The 21,075-nt window shown below is 39.4% G+C and overlaps 1 protein-coding gene across 1 annotated transcript in view; it reads right to left on the reverse strand.

The window, feature by feature from the left end:
* Window positions 1-1,217: 1,217 nt before the first annotated feature.
* Window positions 1,218-21,075, reverse strand: part of LOC126199332 (nuclear cap-binding protein subunit 1) — a 204,867-nt gene continuing 185,009 nt past the window's right edge. Inside the window, exons 14-16 of the mRNA XM_049936182.1 lie at window positions 19,262-19,535; window positions 10,467-10,580; window positions 1,218-1,498 (exon numbers count right to left, since the gene is read on the reverse strand). Of these exons, the coding sequence (XP_049792139.1) occupies window positions 1,385-1,498; window positions 10,467-10,580; window positions 19,262-19,535 (502 nt within the window). The 3' untranslated portion in view covers window positions 1,218-1,384. The remainder of the gene's footprint in view (window positions 1,499-10,466; window positions 10,581-19,261; window positions 19,536-21,075) is intronic.

Genomic DNA, 21,075 nt, shown 5'->3' on the forward strand with positions numbered 1-21,075 from the left:
TAACAAAACACTTTCTAGTTTCTTAACATTTACTGTGAAGATATGTAGAATATGAAAGTATGTGTATTTTATTTATCTCACAAACAAGTAAGCTCCATATTAAAGAAAAAAAGAAGTAATAATCATCAAATCAACATATGTGGCAATTCTTTCCATTTGTGTTACGAATGCATATGTTTTCTTCACTTTGAGAGCTCATAGACTGAAGCATTAAAAATAGTTTGAAATTTCTGGACATTTTATTGTTGCTTCGATGAATTCAATTCACTGTCTAAGCTGGATGCATTAGGAGTTGAAATTTGTGATGTATAGAGGGGAGCAGTTTCTGCAGTAGGTGGATCTGCAAGATATAATGACTGCCTGATGGCTAATGAAGATTACCAAACATTAGATGCTGGATTTCCAATTTATATGCAAATTGATAAATACTTTATCACTGCACATTTTTGCTAGATGTATTAGTATTATTTTATTTGCTGTCATTGACACAAACAATTTATGAATCAAAGCAGCTTGTAAAGGAACCAGGACAACTTTGGCACACCTTGGGCCCCAGAACCACTGCTATTCTTCAATATGTTCATCAGAAGCAAGAATGTAAGCTTTTTATTTTATTGAGGTTAGCCTTTTGTCATTTCCAGCTTTTTCTTTGTGAGAAATTGCAGTCACTTATTTAGTTTCACTCTACGTTTATAATCCATAGAATTAACCAGCCAGATAAAGGGAAATGCACGATAATGATGTACAAATTCCAAGTGTTTCTCATTAGATCACTCAAAGCACTAATGCAAAGACAAATTTGAATGCATGTGGAAAACTTAATCTTCTAACAGTGAAACATAGTAAATCAAAGCCCCAGACAGAGTGAATCAAAATGAATCACATGACTGTTGCATGTGTCTTTCTGTATGAAACAGAGACACTCCTGGATCTGCACACAGTGATCCATGTGTCCAAGTCAGAGGCAAGCATGACTTTGCACTGGTGCATACACCTCCTTGCCTCTTTTTGCAACAGCTGCATCGGCCTAGTGCACACTGGAAGTTGCACAGATGTAAACTCACCTTTAGAAGTGCATTCCAGTCATTAAGATACCAACTGTATAGTCCTGGAATGAAGTTCTGGATTTCCTTTCAACAAAACTTAATCAACTTACCTGCATGGATCATCACAATAATGTGTGGAACAAATTGAAGGTCATTAAAAAGAACAGTTCATACAAGTCTATAAAATTTTATTTACAGTGCCTGAATCTCAAGGTTACAAACGTTAAATCTGTGGGAAAGTCCACTTCCTTACAATTGCAGCAAATAACATTATTTTGTAATACAATATACAAAATGATAATGTATAACAATGGGAAAATCACGTCTCGAATGAAAAATCACGACCGTAATGACGTGAACTGGTGAAACACTTCCAGAATGTGGGGATCCAGATCTTGTGTGAAAAGCAATGTTTCTAAAGTAGAGCTGTACTTCTGAACTTGTTCATTATGCTGTGAATAAACAAGAAAAGGGATAATAGTAATGAGTATGAATAACAACAACAACACTGAAAAACATGACTACACAAATCAGAGAACAAAATTATTTTACTCGTGGCAGAATATAAGCTGTGTTAATTGTTTATGACGCATTAAAACTGTTTCTATACAGTCTGTACTAGTAGGAATAAAAGGGTTGTGGTGAGGAATTTCTATGGTACTGATCTTATTTAAAATCTACTTCAAAGAAGCCCTTAAGAGTATGAGAAAAAGGTGCTGTGGAATGGGAATAGCCACAGAAGATCTTTGTGCACTCTTCTCTTTGTTGGCGATCTGGTTATTGCAGCTGCAGGTAAGGACCATGCAAGCTACATGCTGCAAAAGCTGAAGAAAGAATATGAAGACAATAAACATGCAGAAAACTGAATATTTAATAGAGGAAAAAAATCAAACAGTAGAAAACTGAATATTTAATAGAAGAAAAAAAAAATCAAACAGTGGAAACTCCAGAAAGGAATGTAAAAGGTCTAGACACTGGAGTTACAAAAATCAAAGGCTGTGCCCCTTTCAGATACTTGAAAGTATAAATGTCATTCAACAGCAGAAGCACAGTTCACATACATAACGAAATGGACCAAGGAATAAAAGCAATAAGATAACTTGACTCTGTTCTTTGGAACAGCAATATACAGTATTTGCCAGCATATAAGATGCACTTTTTTTCCTTCAAAAGTAGGTCCCCAAACTGGATGCATCTTAAACACCAGTAGCAAGTTAAGATAGGTACTTAATGCTCCATTTCTTCAAAATTTCTATGTTTTGCTTGCAGCAATTCATTGTTAGCTTCCTTGCGAATTATGAGTATTCCAGCTGTACTGAGGTCAATGGATGAACAATGGCCATTGTTAACGGTTTTTATATTGTTTGCCCGAGCTTCAGTTATTATTGTGTTTAGTGTGGAGATCCACTTGTGCTGTACCTATATTGAAGTTTATTTGCAAACTACGGCTCAAAAACAGCACGGCTATACAACTGCACTTAAGCTGCAAGTGATGGCATATGATAAAGAGTATGAAAACAGGGCTGTAGAATGGCATTTTGGGCCACCTCCAACACTCAATACTTGGAATTTAGAGAGCAGACAAGCAGGAATTTCAGTTTCTACAAAGACGATCATTTATCAAGCGAAAGCAATATTCACTCACAAAGGGATCACCAACTTTACTTGATCAACATTCAGGGGTTCAAGATTTATAAATGGGTATTGGCTTTGTATGCGGACAACTACAAAAATATGACAAAAAATGCCCGTCGAGAGTGAAGAACAAAGTCTCCGATTTCATTGATTTGTCATTAATCCAATGAAAAGGAAAAAATTTGACCCTTCAAAAATGGGAAATATGGATGAAAGTCAGCTAACCTTTGATGTGCCTTCTAACAGAATTGTGGATTCCGAGGGCACAAAAGTGTTATTTTTAAAACTTCAGGGCATGTAAAGATTCATTACATAGTCATGTTATCCTGCTGTGCTGATGGGGCAAAATTGCTGTCACTTCTAATTTTTAAAAGAAAGGCACTTCCTAAGGAGTAACTGCCGAATGGAGTATTTGTCTATGTACACAATAAAGGAAGGATGGATAGAGAAGGAATGTGGTTGTGGATACATAAAATTGGGCCAAGGCGACGTGGAGGCATACTGAAGACACCAGCCCTGTTAGAGTTGGATCATTTTTGTTCTCACAGAATGGAAGACATTAAAAATAAACTGAATGAACTGAAGACTCAGTTAGGAGGGTTAACAAAGTTTACTTCAACCATTAAATGTATGTATCAATGGGCCATTTAAGGGACTTATGAAGGAGGAGTGGAACAAATGGATGCACACTACAGATTTTGAAAGTACACTGTCAGGCAGGTTGTGAGTGGATCAAGTCTTCAAGGGATTCTATAAAAACTGAAACAATTGATTACATTCTTTAAGAAGTGTGGAATGCACTGTATGGTATGGAGGATAATTCATAGTCTGAGGACTCAGATTCTGACATGTCAGGTTCAAGTATTTCTTCTTTCAGCTCTGAGAATCAATTATGTGGATTTGCAGATGAAAATTTAAAAAGTTAGCACTTTTTCCTAATTATATTGCCTAGATATTTGATTTGTGTGTACATATTGTTCATATTGCAGTATATGTGTTAAGTGAGAAATTTTTCCCCCTTAAAAAAATCTTAAAAAGTGGAGTGAGTCTTTCCCATCGGTGCATCTTATATGCCAGCAAAGACAATAACAAAAAGAATGAAGGAAATCCAGTGTTGAGAGTATTGACATATATGGTGTACAGAAATGGGAGCAGAATAAGACAGAGTGAGAAGCTATTGACACATGAAATGAGCTTTGAAGAAGAAGTTGTGGCATTTCAAGGATGGACCATATGAAGAATAATACAATAAGAGAAATTGTGGAAGCCAGCAAGGTGGTAACTGGTGTAACAGAAACGAAACAACTACTGTGACTTGGTCATGTGGAAAGAATGGATGAATTGGCCAAAATGAATTTGGAAACTGCTTCCACAAGGAAGAAGGAAGAGAGGATGCCCATCTAGAAGGCGGAAGGTATCGATGAGGCAACAGTGACCACAAGTCTCCAAGAAGACAGCCTGAATAGAAAGAGGTGGAAAATGGGTAGTGAGAAGTGGTGGCAGCTGCAAATAACAGTTGTGACATGCTTCTGGTGATTTAAATTGTGTGCCAGGCTAGTACTCAGACCATTCAGAGCATTTAAGGCAGACATTTGTCACTGGCTCCTCTCCAACAAATCATAACACTGAATCATAACAATAAAGCCAGAAACACAGTCAACAAATTCTTGTTGTAGAGCACTGAAGTTAGACATAATTTAATGGGCTACAGTTAACAATCAAAATGCTGATAAGTATAATAAAGAATTAACAAAATTTAAATAGGGTTGTAATTTTCACATACTGCCACTATAGTGAGGAATGTGGAACACGTGTAACACGGAACAGACTGATAGCAGACAGCGAAAACCCACTTGGAAAATGACTATAGGCAAAATTTTCTGACTTAAGGGCAGAAAGATTATCAAGTCACACATTTCTATTTGTAGATGCACACTGTCAAAGAACTGCAATAGGTTCACTTCTAACATATTTATGGAAGAGAGAGGATAAAATTTGAATTATAATGGTGTCATCCACAACTGTGCTGAGGACAAGTCTTTATATGGCAGCAGCTCCCTTAAAGCTCGTATGGCGGTTGAATCTCATTTGTGTTTAAACATTTAGGGTATTAACAACATTTTCTTTTGTAACATCACTGTTCTCCCCACCCCCCTTTTTTAAATGAATTTTTCAATTACTCCAATTCAGCAGTCAAGATATTATAATATCTACCGCAGAGAGGTATAGGAGCGTAACTACAATTTCGTATTTGTTATATCAAAACACTGCTTTTCATTTGCTAAAGAAGGAATGCTCCACATCATTGCCAATTTGGATAGCATTAAAAGGATGCCTATCCATTTCTCACTTAGGGGTAATTGGGCAGAAATGAAACTACCATCTTTTCACAACTGGCTAATCTTTATTTAGCTTTTTCCAAAAGATGTATGTGGGACTTGTGCAGTTTCCTGTCAAGGTACAGGGTGACACTGATCTCCAGACTTCCTGCATGTTCTCAATATAACAATCAGGTAATATTTCACCTACACAGGTTACAGCACTAGTCTTTTTTCATCAGTAGCAATGAAAAAGTGAGGATCTTCCAAAATACTGTAGGGATGGGCAGTTCAAGAATGGAGTTACTGGTGCAACCTGCTACACCATAGGCAGAACAGAGCTTGTTTGTCAATAATTATATTTTAAAATCCATTAAATATCTTAATTCATTGGCATGTTTGATGTGGAATAAACTCCATGATTATATTGCAAAGAGAGAGAGAGAGAGAGAGAGAGAGAGAGAGAGAGAGAGACCAACACTTCAGGTGGAGTTGAACGAAACACTGAAAAATCCTGAGATTCACTTTCAAACTAGCCTTAAAGCTCTTATTGTCATAGACCAATGTTAGCCTGAGTTACTAGCCTTAGGTTAGTGTTTCATCCCTAGGACGGTAATTATGAACATGATTATCATCTGGTTTTGATGGAGTTTTCCACAAACATTAAAGATTTTCTCCCATGTAACAAGCCTGATCTGAAATATACAAGGCATCACTAACTCCAGATATTTTTTTCCGAGAGACTGTAATATGCCGTTGTCAAATCCCTCTTTAAGAAAAAGACATAAAAGAGACATTAATAATTACTGATCTGTTTCACTACTCACATCATTTACCAAAATTTTTGAGAAGGTGATATATACCAGAATAGTACCTCAACTTAGGAACAATAATATCCCCAACAAATCACAATTTGGATTTCGGAAATGTTGTTCTACTGAGAATGCCATTTGCATGTTCACTCACTAGATTTTACAGCATTAATTAATAAAATAGGACAGTTGGTATTTTCTGTGTTCTATTGAAGATATCTGACTGTGTGAGTAACACTATTCTCCTAGATAAATTGAAGTTTCGTGGGACTAATGGTACAGTCTACCAATGGATAATGCTGTATCTAACCAAAACAAGGTAGAAAATTGTATATAGTGGTCCAACCAATACAGCCCACAGACATAATTCTGACTGGGGAGAAATAATGTATGGGGTCCCCCAAGGTTCAATGTTAGCTCCACTATTGTTCCTGATACATGTAAGTGATCATCTATCATCTGTCTAACATATACAAGCATAATTAGTTCTTTTTGCATATGACCCTAGAATTGTAATCAATCCAAGAATACATACAGAAACAGAAGAAATAGTAAATAATGTTCTTAAAAGTATGGTCTCATCCTGTTTTAAAAAGACACAACATATTCAGTTCTGCACACTAAGGGGTAAAACACCAATGATGAGGGTGAGCAAATAATAAATATGGGAGAAACTTTAAAATTCTTAGGTGCCCATATTGATGAGAATTACACTGGAAAAAGCACATTTTGGAACTCCCAAACTACTTCATTCAGCTACATTTTCACTTAGAGTCATTGCAAATATTGGTGAGAGAGACATAAGTAAGTTGACATAATTTGCACATTTTCATTCAAGAATCTCATATGGAATAACATTCTGCGGTAACTCATATTAGAGAAAGAAAATCTTCATTGCTCAGAAATGTGTTGTAAGTATAATATGTTGTGCTCACTCACAATCATCTTGTAGGCATATGTTTAAGGAGTTGGGCATTCTGACTACTGCTTCACAGTATATATTTTCTCACGAAGTTTGTAGTAAATAATCCACAGCAGTTCAAAAGGAACAATGCTCTACTAATTGGAATGCCACAAGGAAAAATGATGTTCGTTACTCCAGATTAAAGTTGTCTTTACTCCAAAAAGGGGTGCACAATGTTGCAACTAAATTTTTGATAATTTACCCAGTGGCATAAAATGTCTGACAGACAGCAAAGTAAAATTTGAAAACAAATTCACACTAAATTTTTTTAAAAAAGGAGAGAGAGGGGGGGGGGCAGGGAGGGGGGGAGGGGGGCAGAGAGAGAAAACTATAAATGTTGAACATGTAGCCATATTTACAAGTTCATTTGTGATGTGAGAGTAAAATGACTCATTCCACATCATTACAATCTATCATGCAAAATGATTTATGAAACATGAACTAACTAATTAATACTGACACGGCAAATAGTGTATTGCGTATGCCTGGAATGACAGTCTTAGCAGAAAAGCAACTTTTCATGCTAGCAGAATATATGATTATCAAATATCTTCTGCTGTGCTGAAGTCAGTTTGTTTCCCATGCACAAACAGAAGACTTCCAACTGTTTTCGCACTTTATTGACATGTTGACAGATCAACAGTATTTGCCTCAGAAGAGAACTTTTCAATATAACATTAAAAACCAATGACATAAGGCAAAAATAAAGAACATGCAGAGATGGAAAAATAAGCCCTCAGAAAATAACACCAAAATTGGCAAAAACTACTATCAAAATTGGCCCATAAAATAAAATGTTTTTCTCATCCTTACACATAATTCTATACGAAGTGTAATTGGATAGACAAAAAAATCTATCCACCAAGCAACAGCAGGAGAACACACACATAAAGTTATTGAAACCTTGAAGCTTTCAGAGCCAGTGGCTCCCTTCTTGTGCCAGAAGGGTTGAAGGGAAAAGAAGAGGGGTAAAGGAAAGGAACTCGTGAGGTTTACGAAATTGGGAGAGTTTGGATAGGTCATCCAGAACATCAGGTCAGGGAAGACTTATTGGATGGTATGAGAAGTCTTTCCTCCTCATCCTGTCTGGTAAGTCTCCCCTGACATTGATTTTGGGTAACTTTTCTGAACTCTCCCCATTTCCTAAACCTCACCAGCCTTTTTCCTGCACCCCCCCTTCCTTCTTCTTCGACCCTTCTGCCAGAAGAAGGAGCCACTGGCTTCAATAGCTTGCAGATTTCAATGCCTTTATATCTGTGTTCTCCTGCCACCACTTGGTGAGTAAATTTTTTACTTATCTGATTACACGATATTTTCAAAAACTGACTATTTTCATTTTGTATATGACGTGTACTTGTTTTCATTGTTAATCACTAACAGGAAAGAGCAACATTATCAGATAAATGTGAGTTACCTTTAAGTGTTATAAATATACAAAAAAGGAATATCACTTTTACTGTTTCCAGCAATACATGGGCTGCTTGTTATCTGGAATCTAATTTTTGTATAGGAAAAGTAGCACTTTTTATTTAGAGACTACATCAGTACCATACGACAACCAGCTCTTGTTTTCCACAAACATTCTTCATGACACTTTTACAAAAACTATCCAACAAGATTACACCAAACAACCTCATGCCACTTTTGCAGCACAGCACACCACCTCAAAAACTGAGGCAACATTGTGGTGGTTGCCTCCCGCAGTGGGTGGTTTCAGTAAAATTTTATCATTACAATTCTGCTAACAATGGGGATCAAACATGCAAAACACAAAAACCTTGGATAGAGTGAAAGGGCAAACATTAGCTTGATACCATATATAGCTTGTGGCAATCAAGCTTTCATATCAACTTTCTATTATGATCCTTCAAGTTTTCATCTGTCAATAAGTTTCAAAATGGCACACACTCCACTGCCAACTGAGATATTCATTGTGAAAACTACCCCTAGATTGTGGTTAATTTATTTGTCTGGAATGTCCTTTGGTCCAGGAGTTCTAGTACAGCAAGGTTCGCACCACAGCTTCTGTGAAGTTTGGAAAGGAATGACAAACTTGAGCAGTGAGGACATTATTATGTCTGGATATTTTAGTCATCTTCATCTAAATCTACGTCTACATATATACTCTGTACACTACGTTTTGATAGTGGCGGGTACTTCTTGTTCTATTGAAACGTCCCCCTCTCCTGTTGTAGTTATGAATGATCCGTAGGAAGAATGACTGTTGATAAGCTTTTGTGTGACCTCGAATCTCTCTCAATTTACCTCCATGGTCTTTCTTGTGAGATATATGTGGGAGGAAGCAACATATTTCTTGACTCTTCTAGGAATGTAGGCTTATGGAATTTTAACAATAAACCACACTGTGATGCACGATGCCTACTTTGCAGCATCTGTCACAGAAATTGGATAAGTGTCTCCTTGATGATTTCCCACTTACTAAATGAATCTGTAACAAAAGGTGCAGCTCTTCATTGGATCTTCTCGCTTTCCTCTACCAATCCTATGTGGTACAGATTGCAGACTGACAAGCAATGTTCAAGTACTGGTTGGACAATGGTCAATCGAAACACTGCTTGCAAAAGACAAGACTTCAATTTTGATTTCTGATCCAGCAGGCAATTTTAATCTTTTAGGAAACAATGTAGACTCCATTTTAGAGTCAAGGATTCATTCTGGGAATTTAGTTGATTGTTGAAATATTGTGCATGCTTAACATGACTCAAAGAGTGTTTACCACAGATATTTTCAACCACCAAGAACAAAAATACAAATAATATATGAGACAAGAAAAATGCTGACTTATCACCATTTTAACATGAACAGCTGCAGCAGCACTGACAATTAGATACATTTAAAAACACTGCTGAATCTCTAGCTAACATGATTCCTCCATCAGAAGTATCAGTAGCCAGTTGTACTGGGCACCACACCATGAAAGTAATTTGTCATGGGATGAAACAAAGGAAAAAAAGGAAGATTAGGGTTTAATCTCTAGTGAGAACAATAATTGGCCATGTCTTCTTAAAGGAAGTATCCTGCAATTTGCAATTTAGGGAAAACATGAAACTCTCCATCAGCATGGGTGAACAGTGATCTGAACCACCTTCTTCCCAGACACGATTCCAGTGTCTTACCACTATGACACCTAGCTTGGTTTGAAAGACATAAATTTATTTCATGTTTTAAATTTGTGTATCTGTCAGCAATGTTTCACTCATTCCTTTTTAAAGGCTGAAATCTTACTTAGAGTCTGTGGACTTCAGAGTTGCATATTCTCACGTAGCCTGACCTGAGAGACAGATATTTCATCATGTTTTAAATTTGTATATCTGTGAGCCGTATTTCATTTACTCCTTTTTAAAGGCTGACAGATTAAATGGAGTTCACAGCCTCATATTTCTCTACTTTATTGGGACAAAATCTTGTAATGATCATACTGGGTATTTGTTTTCTTCTATCATATTTGCTGTTGATAACATTATCTGTAAAATATCTGTTGTGCAAGCTAAATACTTTGGTCTATTGAGGAATTCTGTATCAACTTATCTCTTGCATTACAACTAAATATATTACTACACGCCATTTCAAGGAGACAGATGATGGATAGGACACAAGAAGAAGAGGATGAAGAAAAATTACTCAAAGGAAATAAATAAATTCAATTTATGTATTTAACATGTTAGCTTACCAACAAGAACACTTGCTGCAATCGTCCAATTGTCCATTTGTACCAGAATGTATTGAAGTCTTTACCATCAGTATCACAACGCACCAAATGTTCTGACAAAATCATTATAAACCTCTGAAATAAAGAAGGAAAAGACAAATATTAATTTCAAAGAAGTGCACTAATGCAGAAAGGAAAAAGATTCACAGCAATTACAGAACATTAAAACTAAGTTAGACTAAATAGGTTCACACACCCAAGTATCTCTGTGCCTGGAGACAACTGTGGCCGTGTGTGAAGTGCACTAATGCAGAAAGGAAAAAGATTCACAGCAATTACAGAACATTAAAACTAAGTTAGACTAAATAGGTTCACACACCCAAGTATCTCTGTGCCTGGAGGCAACTGTGGCCGTGTGTGTGTGTGTGTGTGTGTGTGTGTGTGTGTGTGTGTGTGTGTGTGTATGTGTGTGCGTGTGTTTTCATCTAACAAAGGACTTCGCCTGAAAACAGAAATATCATCCACATCTTGTTTGAAATGAATCTGTCAGCTGCTCAATGCTTCCTCTATGTGGTGAATATCAATTTATTATAATTCAAATTGCTATAATGTATGTATTAGAGATTGAAGAATATTCAATTATGAGAAGCAGAAAAAAAAACACTCACAGAAGAAACATCTAAAGAAATTAAGCATTGACAAGAAATAAATAACTATGACTGCATAGTATTACATGTCAGTATAGTATGCAGAGTGCAGAAAACATGGTATTATGTATGATGGTGTGAGAAAACAAAATGATGGATCACTGTGGAAAAACTGTGACAAAAGAAATACCAATGGTAAAATAATAGTGAGGAATTATTCAATCTCTCACTTTTATGTGGAACCAAAGTAATTAAATAATTGGTATTCTATTATAACTTTCCTACAAATACATTTTCAGAATTCGTTGTTGCCTAATGTTTTGACCATCAACAAAAGCAAAACGAGGATAATGGAATGTAGTCAAATGAAGTCGGGTGATGCTGAGGGAATTAGATTAGGAAAAGAGACACTTAAAGTAGTAAAGGAGTTTTGCTATTTGGGGAGCAAAATAACTGATGATGGTCGAAGTAGAGAGGATATAAAATGTAGACTGGCAATGGCAAGGAAAACGTTTCTGAAGAAGAGAAATTTGTTAACATCGAGTGTAGATTTAAGTGTCGGGAAGTCGTTTCTGAAAGTATTTGTATGGAGTGTAGCCATGTACGGAAGTGAAACATGGACGATAAATAGTTTGGACAAGAAGAGAATAGAAGCTTTCGAAGTGTGGTGCTACAGAAGAATGCTGAAGATTATATGGGTAGATCACATAACCAATGAGGAGGTATTGAATAGGATTGGGGAGAAGAGAAGTTTGTGGCACAACTTGACTAGAAGAAGGGATCGATTGGTAGGACATGTTCTGAGGCATCAAGGGATCACAAATTTAGCATTGGAGGGCAGCGTGGAGGGTAAAAATCATAGACGGAGACCAAGAGATGAATACACTAAGCAGATTCAAAGGATGTAGGTTGCAGTAGTTACTGGGAGATGAAGAAGCTTGCACAGGATAGAGTAGAGCTGCATGAACCAAGTCTCAGTACTGAAGACCAACACAACAACGTTTTGACAGTAACACTGCTTTGAAACATGCTTTGTTCCACTGCCCTAACCTTTCAGATGAATTCCAAGGGATGGAGATTGCAGGGAAAGGCGTAAGGGCAAGAACTGTTTGGCACAGGTCACAATCACCTTTGCTGCGCCTCCTTGGACCTGTCAGCATGTGAAAGCTTTTCAACCCTTAACTTTTCCATAAAATGTCTAGCAATTAAAAATCTGATGACACCAAACATGGGCTGTACAGTGGATGTTTCAATACCTCAAATTTAAATTCATGTAATGTATTCTTAGAATGTTGAGCCATATAATTGTGTGAATTGACATGGAAAAGCAACTGGAGACGACATGTTTCTTGCCAAGATGTCACTATAACACATACAAGTCACAGTCCTTCTCCTGCAAGAGTATCACTTAAGGCTATTGACATCCCAACTCATCATCAGCATGGCTATCCCACTCATTCTTTTCTTCTCTAGAGCAAAGGATGCATCCACTCCATTAATTGTCTTTTAGTGTCTGAGTTGCTAGTGCACCTGTGATTCATCATCAGTTGCAAAATGATAATGGGAAAAAAGTCATCTTCACACACATTATATTCCAAGTACTACTGAGAAATTTTTGAATAACTGTGATACTTGAACAGCCACCTTAGTACCTATTCTTTACAAATATTCCTACGTTATGGATCATACTGTATATAACAACAAAAACAATCAATTTTTGACAAAATAATTTAATTTGATAGATAAAAAAATCAACTCGTCATGCGGTGGCAGAACATACACATAAAAGGAGGTTATAATTAGACAAGCTTTTGGAGCCAGTGGCTCCTTCTTCTGGCAGAAGGATAAGGAAGACGGGTGAAGGAAAAGGACTGGTGAGGTCTAGGAAAAGGGGTAGATTTCGGGAAAGTCACCCAGAACTGTGGGTCAGGGGAGACTTACCGCACCGTCTGACCTGCAGTTCTGAGCGACTTCCCTGAAATCTACCCCTTTTTCCAGACCTTCCCAGTTCTTTTCCTTCACCCCGCTTCCTTCCTCTTCAACCCTTCGGGCAGAAGGAGGCACTGGCTCTGAAAGCTTGCCTAATTATAATTTTCATTTATGTGTGTGTTCTGCCGCCACTTGGTGGGTAAATTTCTTACCTATCCAATTAGATTATCATAGTACATGTGAATCAGTGGCAGTTTCATCAACAAGCAAAGAGATGTTTTCTGACTGATCTTGCATTAAATATTTTATGTTAAGACTGAGTGTGTGCAATGGTACCACACTTTGATTGTGTAAATCAACTACAGTGGAAATTGACTGGGACAATTATCATGATAATTAGTTATATTTTATACTTGATGCTGCAATATTTGGCAAAAATGTATTTTTGACCAATTGATGTACATTATCATCTCCTGTGAAGATGTACCCAAATGGGCAGAGAATAAATAAAACTATACAGCAGCTAGCACAAAAAAGGTTTTTTTTGCAATATTTATTGCCTGTATATAACCACTTTAAAAAACCCTAAAGGAATGGATTCACTGATCTTAAAGTTTATGCACATACTGATTTACCACTGAATCTGCTCACAATGTGTCTTCAGTTTTAGATTAGATTTAGATTAGATTTACTTTCACTCCAATTGATCCGTAGTGAGGCGGTCCTCCAGGATGTGGAACATGTCAGAAAAACAACAATACATGACAAATATTTACAACTAAAACAAATAAGCTAATGTACCATTCCACAGGTCCCAAGTGGAATGATCGTCATGTTTTAATGAACACTATATGAAAGTCATTTTACAAATACTAATGCACTGAATTTAAAATAAAAAAAGTTTATAATTATTTATAAGGTAATAAATATGTAATACAACTACTATAATACTTATTTACAATTAACACATTACTGCACTGAAATGGTGCAGAAGTTAGATTGTACTTTTACACACACACACACACACACACACACACACACTTACAATGAACACATTACTGCACTGAAATTGCGCAGAAGTTATATTGTACTTTTATATATATACCAAACGAAAGTGCTGGCAGGTCGATAGACACACAAACATACACACAAAATTCAAGCTTTCGCAACAAACGGTTGCTTCATCAGGAAAGAGGGAAGGAGAGGGAAAGACGGAAGGATGTGGGTTTTAAGGGAGAGGGTAAGGAGTCATTCCAATCCCGGGAGCGGAAAGACTTAACCTTAGGGGGAAAAAAGGACAGGTATACACTCGCACACACGCGCGCGCGCGCGCACACACACACACACACACACACACACACACACACATATCCATCCACAAGCAGACATATTCAAAGGCAAAGAGTTTGGGCAGAGATGTCAGTCGAGGCGGAAGTGCAGAGGCAAAGATGATGTTGAATGACAGGTGAGGTATGAGTGGCGGCAACTTGAAATTAGCGGAGATTGAGGCCTGGTGGACAACGGAAAGAGAGGATATATTGAAGGCCAAGTTCCCATCTCCGGAGTTCGGATAGGTTGGTGTTAGTGGAAAGTATCCAGATAACCTGGATGGTGTAACACTGTGCCAAGATGTGCTGGCCGTGCACCAAGGCATGTTTAGCCACAGGGTGATCCTCATTACAAACACTGTCTGCCTGTGTCCGTTCATGCAAATGGACAGTTTGTTGCTGGTCATTCCCACATAGAAAGCTTCACAGTGTAGGCAGGTCGGTATATCACGTGGGTGCTTTCACATGTGGCTCTGCCTTTGATCGTGTACACCTTCTGGGTTACAGGACTGAAGTAGGTGGTGGTGGGAGGGTGCATGGGACGGGTTTTACACTGGGGGCGGTTACAAGGGTAGGAGCCAGAGGGTAGGGAAGGTGGTTTGGGGATTTCATAGGGATGAACCAAGAGGTTACGAAGGTTAGGTGGATGGCGGAAAGACACTCTTGGTGGAGTGGGGAGGATTTCATGAAGGATGGATCTCATTTCAGGGCAGGATTTGAGGAAGTCGCATTCCTGCTGGAGAGCCACATTCAGAGTCTGATCCACAAGTGGGGCACTTTTAGGGTTCTTCTGTGGGAGGTTCTGGGTTTGAGGGGATGAGGAAGTGGCTCTGATTATTTGCTTCTGTACCAGGTCGGGAGGGTAGTTGCGGGATGCGAAAGCTGTTTTCAGGTTGTTGGTGTAATTGTTCAGGGATTCAGGACTGGAGCAGATTCGTTTGTCACGAAGACCTAGGCTGTAGGGAAGGGACGGTTTGATATGGAATGGGTGGCAGCTGTCATAATGGAGGTACTGTTGCTTGTTGGTGGGTTTGATGTGGACGGATGTGTGAAGCTGGCCACTGGACAGATGGAGGTCAACGTCAAGGAAAGTGGCTGGGATTTGGAGTAGGACCAGGTGAATCTGATAGAACCAAAGGAGTTGAGGTTGGAGAGGAAATTCTGGAGTTCTTCTTCACTGTGAGTCCAGGTCATGAATATGTTATCAATAAATCTGTACCAAACTTTGGGTTGGCAGGCCTGGGTAACCAAGAAGGCTTCCAAGCGACCCATAAATAGGTTGGCATACGAGGGGGCCATCCTGGTACCCATGGCTGTTCCCTTTAATTGTTGGTACATCTGGCCTTCGAAAGTGAAGAAGTAGTGAGTCAGGATGAAGCTGGCTAAGGTAATGAGGAAAGAGGTTTTAGGTAGGGTGGCAGGTGATCGGCGTGAAAGGAAGTGCTCCATCGCAGCGAGGCCCTGGACGTGCGGAATATTTGTGTACAAGGAAGTGGCATCAATGTTTACAAGGATGGTTTCCAGGGATAACAGATTGGGTAAGGATTCCAGGCGTTCAAGAAAGTGGTTGGTGTCTTTGATGAAGGATGGGAGACTGCATGTAATGTGTTGAAGGTGTTTATCTACGTAGGCAGAGATACGTTCTGTGGGGGCTTGGTAACCAGCTACAATGGGGCGGCCGGGATGATTGGGTGGTGGTGGTTAGTGTTTAACGTCCCGTCGACAATGAGGTCATTAGAGACGGAGCGCAAGCTCGGGTTAGGGAAGGATTGGGAAGGAAATCGGCCATGCCCTTTCAAAGGAACCATCCCGGCATTTGCCTGAAACAATTTAGGGAAATCACAGAAAACCTAAATCAGGATGGCTGGAGACGGGATTGAACCGTCGTCCTCCCGAATGCGAGTCCAGTGTGCTAACCACTGCGCCACCTCGCTCGGTGGGATGATTGGGTTTGTGAATTTTAGGAAGTAGGTAGAAGGTAGGGGTGCAGTGTGTCAGTGGAGTCAGGAGGTTGATGGAGTCAGGTGAAAGGTTTTGTAGGGGACTTAAGGTTCTGAGGATTCCTTGAAGCTCTGCCTGGACATCAGGAATGGGATTACCTTGGCAGACTTTGTATGTAGTGTTGTCTGAAAGCTGACACAGTCCCTCAGCCACATACTCCCGACGATCAAGTACCACAGTCGTGGAACCCTTGTCCGCTGGAAGAATGACGATTGATCGGTCAGCCTTCAGATCACGGATAGCCTCGGCTTCAGCTGTGGTGATGTTGGGAGTAGGATTAAGGTTTTTCAAGGAGGACTGAGAGGCAAGGCTGGAAGTGAGAAATTCCTGGAAGGTTTGGAGATGGTGATTTTGAGGAAGAAGAGGTGGGTCCCACTGTGACGGAGGACGGAACTGTTCCAGGCAGGGTTCAATTTGGGTAGTGTCTTGGGCAGTTGGATCATTAGGAGTAGGATTAGGATTATTTTTCTTCATGGCAAAGTGATATTTCCAGCAGAGAGTACGAGTGTAGGACAGTAAATCTTTGACGAGTGCTGTTTGGTTGAATCTGGGAGTAGGGCTGAAGGTGAGGCCTTTGGATAGGACAGATGTTTCGGATTGGGAGAGAGGTTTGGAAGAAAGGTTAACTACTGAATTAGGGTGTTGTGGTTCCAGATTGTGTTGATTAGAATTTTGAGGTTTTGGGGGGAGTGGAGCTGGATGTGGGAGATTGATTAGATGGGAGAGACTGGGTCTGTGTGCAATGAGAGGAGGTTGAGATTTGTTGGAAAAGTTGTGGAGGGTGAGTGAGTTGCCTTTCTGGAGGTGGGAAACCAGGATATTGGATAGTTTTTTGAGGTGGAGGGTGGCATGCTGTTCTAATCCGTGGTTGGCCTGTAGGAGGATGCTCTGAACAGCCGGTGTGGATGTGGGAGAGGAAAGATTGAGGACTTTTATTAAGGATAGGAGTTGACGGGTGTGTTCATTGGCTGAGTTGATGTGTAGGTGAAGGATTAGGCGGGTGAGGGCTATGGATTGTTCAATTTGGAACTGGTATAGGGACTGATGGAAAGAAGGATTACAGCCAGAGATGGGAACTTTAAGTGTGAGGCCTTTGGGGGTAATGCCAAATGTCAGACAAGCCTGAGTAAATAAAATATGGAAGCGTAATCTGGCTAGGGCGAAGGCATGTTTGCGGGGGGAATGTAAATAAAACTTAATGGGGTTGTTGTGGGGATGTTGTGAGGATCTGTCCAATGGCCAGCTTCACACATTCGTCCACATCAAACCCACCAACAAGCAACAGTACCTCCATTATGACAGCTGCCACCCATTCCATATCAAACCGTCCCTTCCCTACAGCCTAGGTCTTCGTGACAAACGAATCTGCTCCATTCCTGAATCCCTGAACAATTACACCAACAACCTGAAAACAGCTTCCGCATCCTGCAACTACCCTCCCGACCTGGTACAGAAGCAAATAACCAGAGCCACTCCCTCATCCCCTCAAACCCAGAACCTCCTTCAGAAGAACCCTAAAAGTGCCCCACTTGTGACAGAATACTTTCCGGGACTGGATCAGACTCTGAATGTGGCTCTCCAGCAGGAATGCGACTTCCTCAAATCCTGCCCTGAAATGAGATCCATCCTTCATGAAATCCTCCCCACTCCACCAAGAGTGTCTTTCCGCCATCCACCTAACCTTCGTAACCTCTTGGTTCATCCCTATGAAATCCCCAAACCACCTTCCCTACCCTCTGGCTCCTACACTTGTAACCGCCCCCAGTGTAAAACCTGTCCCATGCACCCTCCCACCACCACCACCTACTCCAGTCCTGTAACCCGGAAGGTGTACACGATCAAAGGCAGAGCCACATGTGAAAGCACCCACGTGATATACCGACCTGCCTACACTGTGAAGCTTTCTATGTGGGAATGACCAGCAACAAACTGTCCATTTGTATGAACGGACACAGGCAGACAGTGTTTGTAATGAGGATCACCCAGTGGCTAAACATGCCTCGGTGCACGGCCAGCACATCTTGGCACAGTGTTACACCGTCCAGGTTACCTGGATACTTTCCACTAACACCAACCTATCCGAACTCCGGAGATGGGACCTTGCCCTTCAATATATCCTCTCTTCCCGTTGTCCACCAGGCCTCAACCTCCGCTAATTTCAAGTTGCCGCCGCTCATACCTCACATGTCTGCTTGTGGCTGTATGTGCGGATGGATATGTGTGTGTGTGCGCGAGTGTATACCTGTCCCTTTTCCCCTCCTAAGAAAAGTCTTTCCGCTCCCGGGATTGGAATGACTCCTTACCCTCTCCCTTAAAACCCACATCCTTTCGTCTTTACCCCTCCTTCCCTCTTTCCTGATGAAGCAACCGTTTGTTGCGAAAGCTTGAATTTTGTGTGTGTGTGTGTGTGTGTGTGTGTGTGTGTGTGTGTCTATCAACATACCAATGCTTTCGTTTGGTAAGTTACATCATCTTTGTTTTTAGATATATTTTTCCCACGTGGAATGTTTCCCTCTATTATATTCATATCATTGTTTAGGAGATAAATTTGTCTAGAGATGTTCAATTGATAAAATAACACTATTCCAAACGGCCTTAGAACATTTTTCATTGATTTATTTTTTATTTCTACAGATGTACCTTACATCAGGAAAACCAGAATTAGTGTGTAATCTTAATATACCATGCTTCATATTTTTTCTGAGGAGCAATTGTACAATTTCTAAACATTCATCAACTACAATTAATAAAACTTATAACTACACAGAAACTGTTAAGCTGTTTAAAAAAGGAAGAAATGCTACAATGGGGACTGTAGCAGTGGCTCTGTATGCCTCAGTCACATGTTATCCTATACATTCAAAATTAGGGCAGAATTTATGCATTTCTTGAAATTGCTAAGGGTGCATACCTGGAAAATAATAAGGAAGAGGGTCTTTTGCACTCCCTGTGCAGTTTCCAGCTTCTCTTCCATACTATCAACAAGTGCTGTGGAAGCATCTTCATCTCGTTTCCGAGAGCTGCTGTTACCGCCTCCTTCTCCACCATCCCCATCATCTGACTCGTCAGTATCACTCTCCGAGCGCGGAAAGTTTTCCCGTGCTTCTTCTAAATCACGTGCTAAACGAGTCACGTGCTTGTTCATCTTGCGAATTGTCAAGTGGAGAATTTCCCATAAATACATCCTGGATAGTGGAAAGCATAAAGATGTAAAATGGGGGAAAAAAGGAACTTAAAGATAATCAACAATCTTTCCATAGTGATTATTACAGAGCTAGTTGAGCCATGGTACTAATTTAGTGCAGTATTTAATTTAATTTTATGGATTTTATGGACTTCTGTTTTTATATCAATATGGCAAATGAGTAACTCAGCATTCATTTCTATATCGCCGATTCCATCAATAAAGTTGTTTGTTGCAAGGGTTATTGTCACTGCATTCTGCTAGGGTATTGATAGTGTTAAAACATTTTAAGTAGGGTACGAGTCAACCACATTTTATTTTTAACCTGTGATGTAATAGGCTTTTGCCTACGTTAATTTATTAGGACAAATATCACAATAGTAGAATATCTGGTATCTAATACACAATGTCCATGATATAATATCATTTTATGGTATTACATCACTGACAAGTCATATCAGTCACTGAATGTGCTGATTTTTGTGGTATTCATTACCAATCCTGTCCTGATATCTACATTTCTAGTTTTCCAGGAGGCTTTCAATGCTGTTCTTCACAACTAGCTTCTAACCGAATTCCTTGCCTTTCGATTATCATCTCAGTCGTACAACTGGATTCACATTTTGCTGTCTCAAAGGATACAGTTCATAGCAGCTAAAGAGAAGTTATGGAGTAAAACAGAAGTGGTAGCTTGTATTCTCCAAGGAAGTGTTATAGGCCACCTGTTGTTTCTAATCATACAAATGATTTAGGAGACAATCTGAAAAGACATCGTAGAGTGTTCACAAATGATAGGATCACTTACTCTCATTTACATGGCAACTCTCACTTATTTAAAGACTGTTGAGTCAAATAAACACCAAGGACTGCAATTACGAACAACTTAAATTGGAACAATCACATAGAATACGTTGTGTTGAAGACAAACCAAAGGCTGCATTGTGTCGGCAGAACACTTAAAAAAAAAAAAAAATGCAACAAATCTACTCAAGAGACTGCCTACACTATGCTCGTCTGTCCTCTGCTATAATACTGCATTGTATGGGATCTTTACTAGATGGGATTGACAATGACACTGAAAATTTTCATAGAAGGGCAGCTTGTATAGTATTATTGAGAAATTGATGATAATGAGTCAAGGATACAATACACAAGTTGGGGGTGGAGATCTTTTCTTGAAACTTCAATCACCAGCTTTCTCCTCTGAATGAGAAAATATTTTGTTAATCACACACACATAGTGAGAACTACCATCATAATAAAACAAGAGAAATCTGAGCTTATATGGAAAGATTTTGGTGTTCATTTTCCCCACATGTTGTTCAAGAGTAGAATGGCTGAGAAATAGAGTGACAGTGGTTCTGTGAAACTCTGCAAAGCACTTGGATGTCACTTGTAGAGTAGCGATGTTTACATAGAGTTTAGTATTCTGGTCTGAGCTGCTGGAGTTTGTAGCTGTGTGTATAAGGTGTGCTTGCTTGTGTGAATGAATGGTGTATGCTTCTCTTTTTTTGTCTGATGAAAGTCTGTCTCTGAAGGCT

This window comes from Schistocerca nitens, chromosome 8 (genome assembly GCF_023898315.1).
Source record: "Schistocerca nitens isolate TAMUIC-IGC-003100 chromosome 8, iqSchNite1.1, whole genome shotgun sequence".
In the NCBI taxonomy this organism is placed as follows: domain Eukaryota; kingdom Metazoa; phylum Arthropoda; class Insecta; order Orthoptera; family Acrididae; genus Schistocerca; species Schistocerca nitens.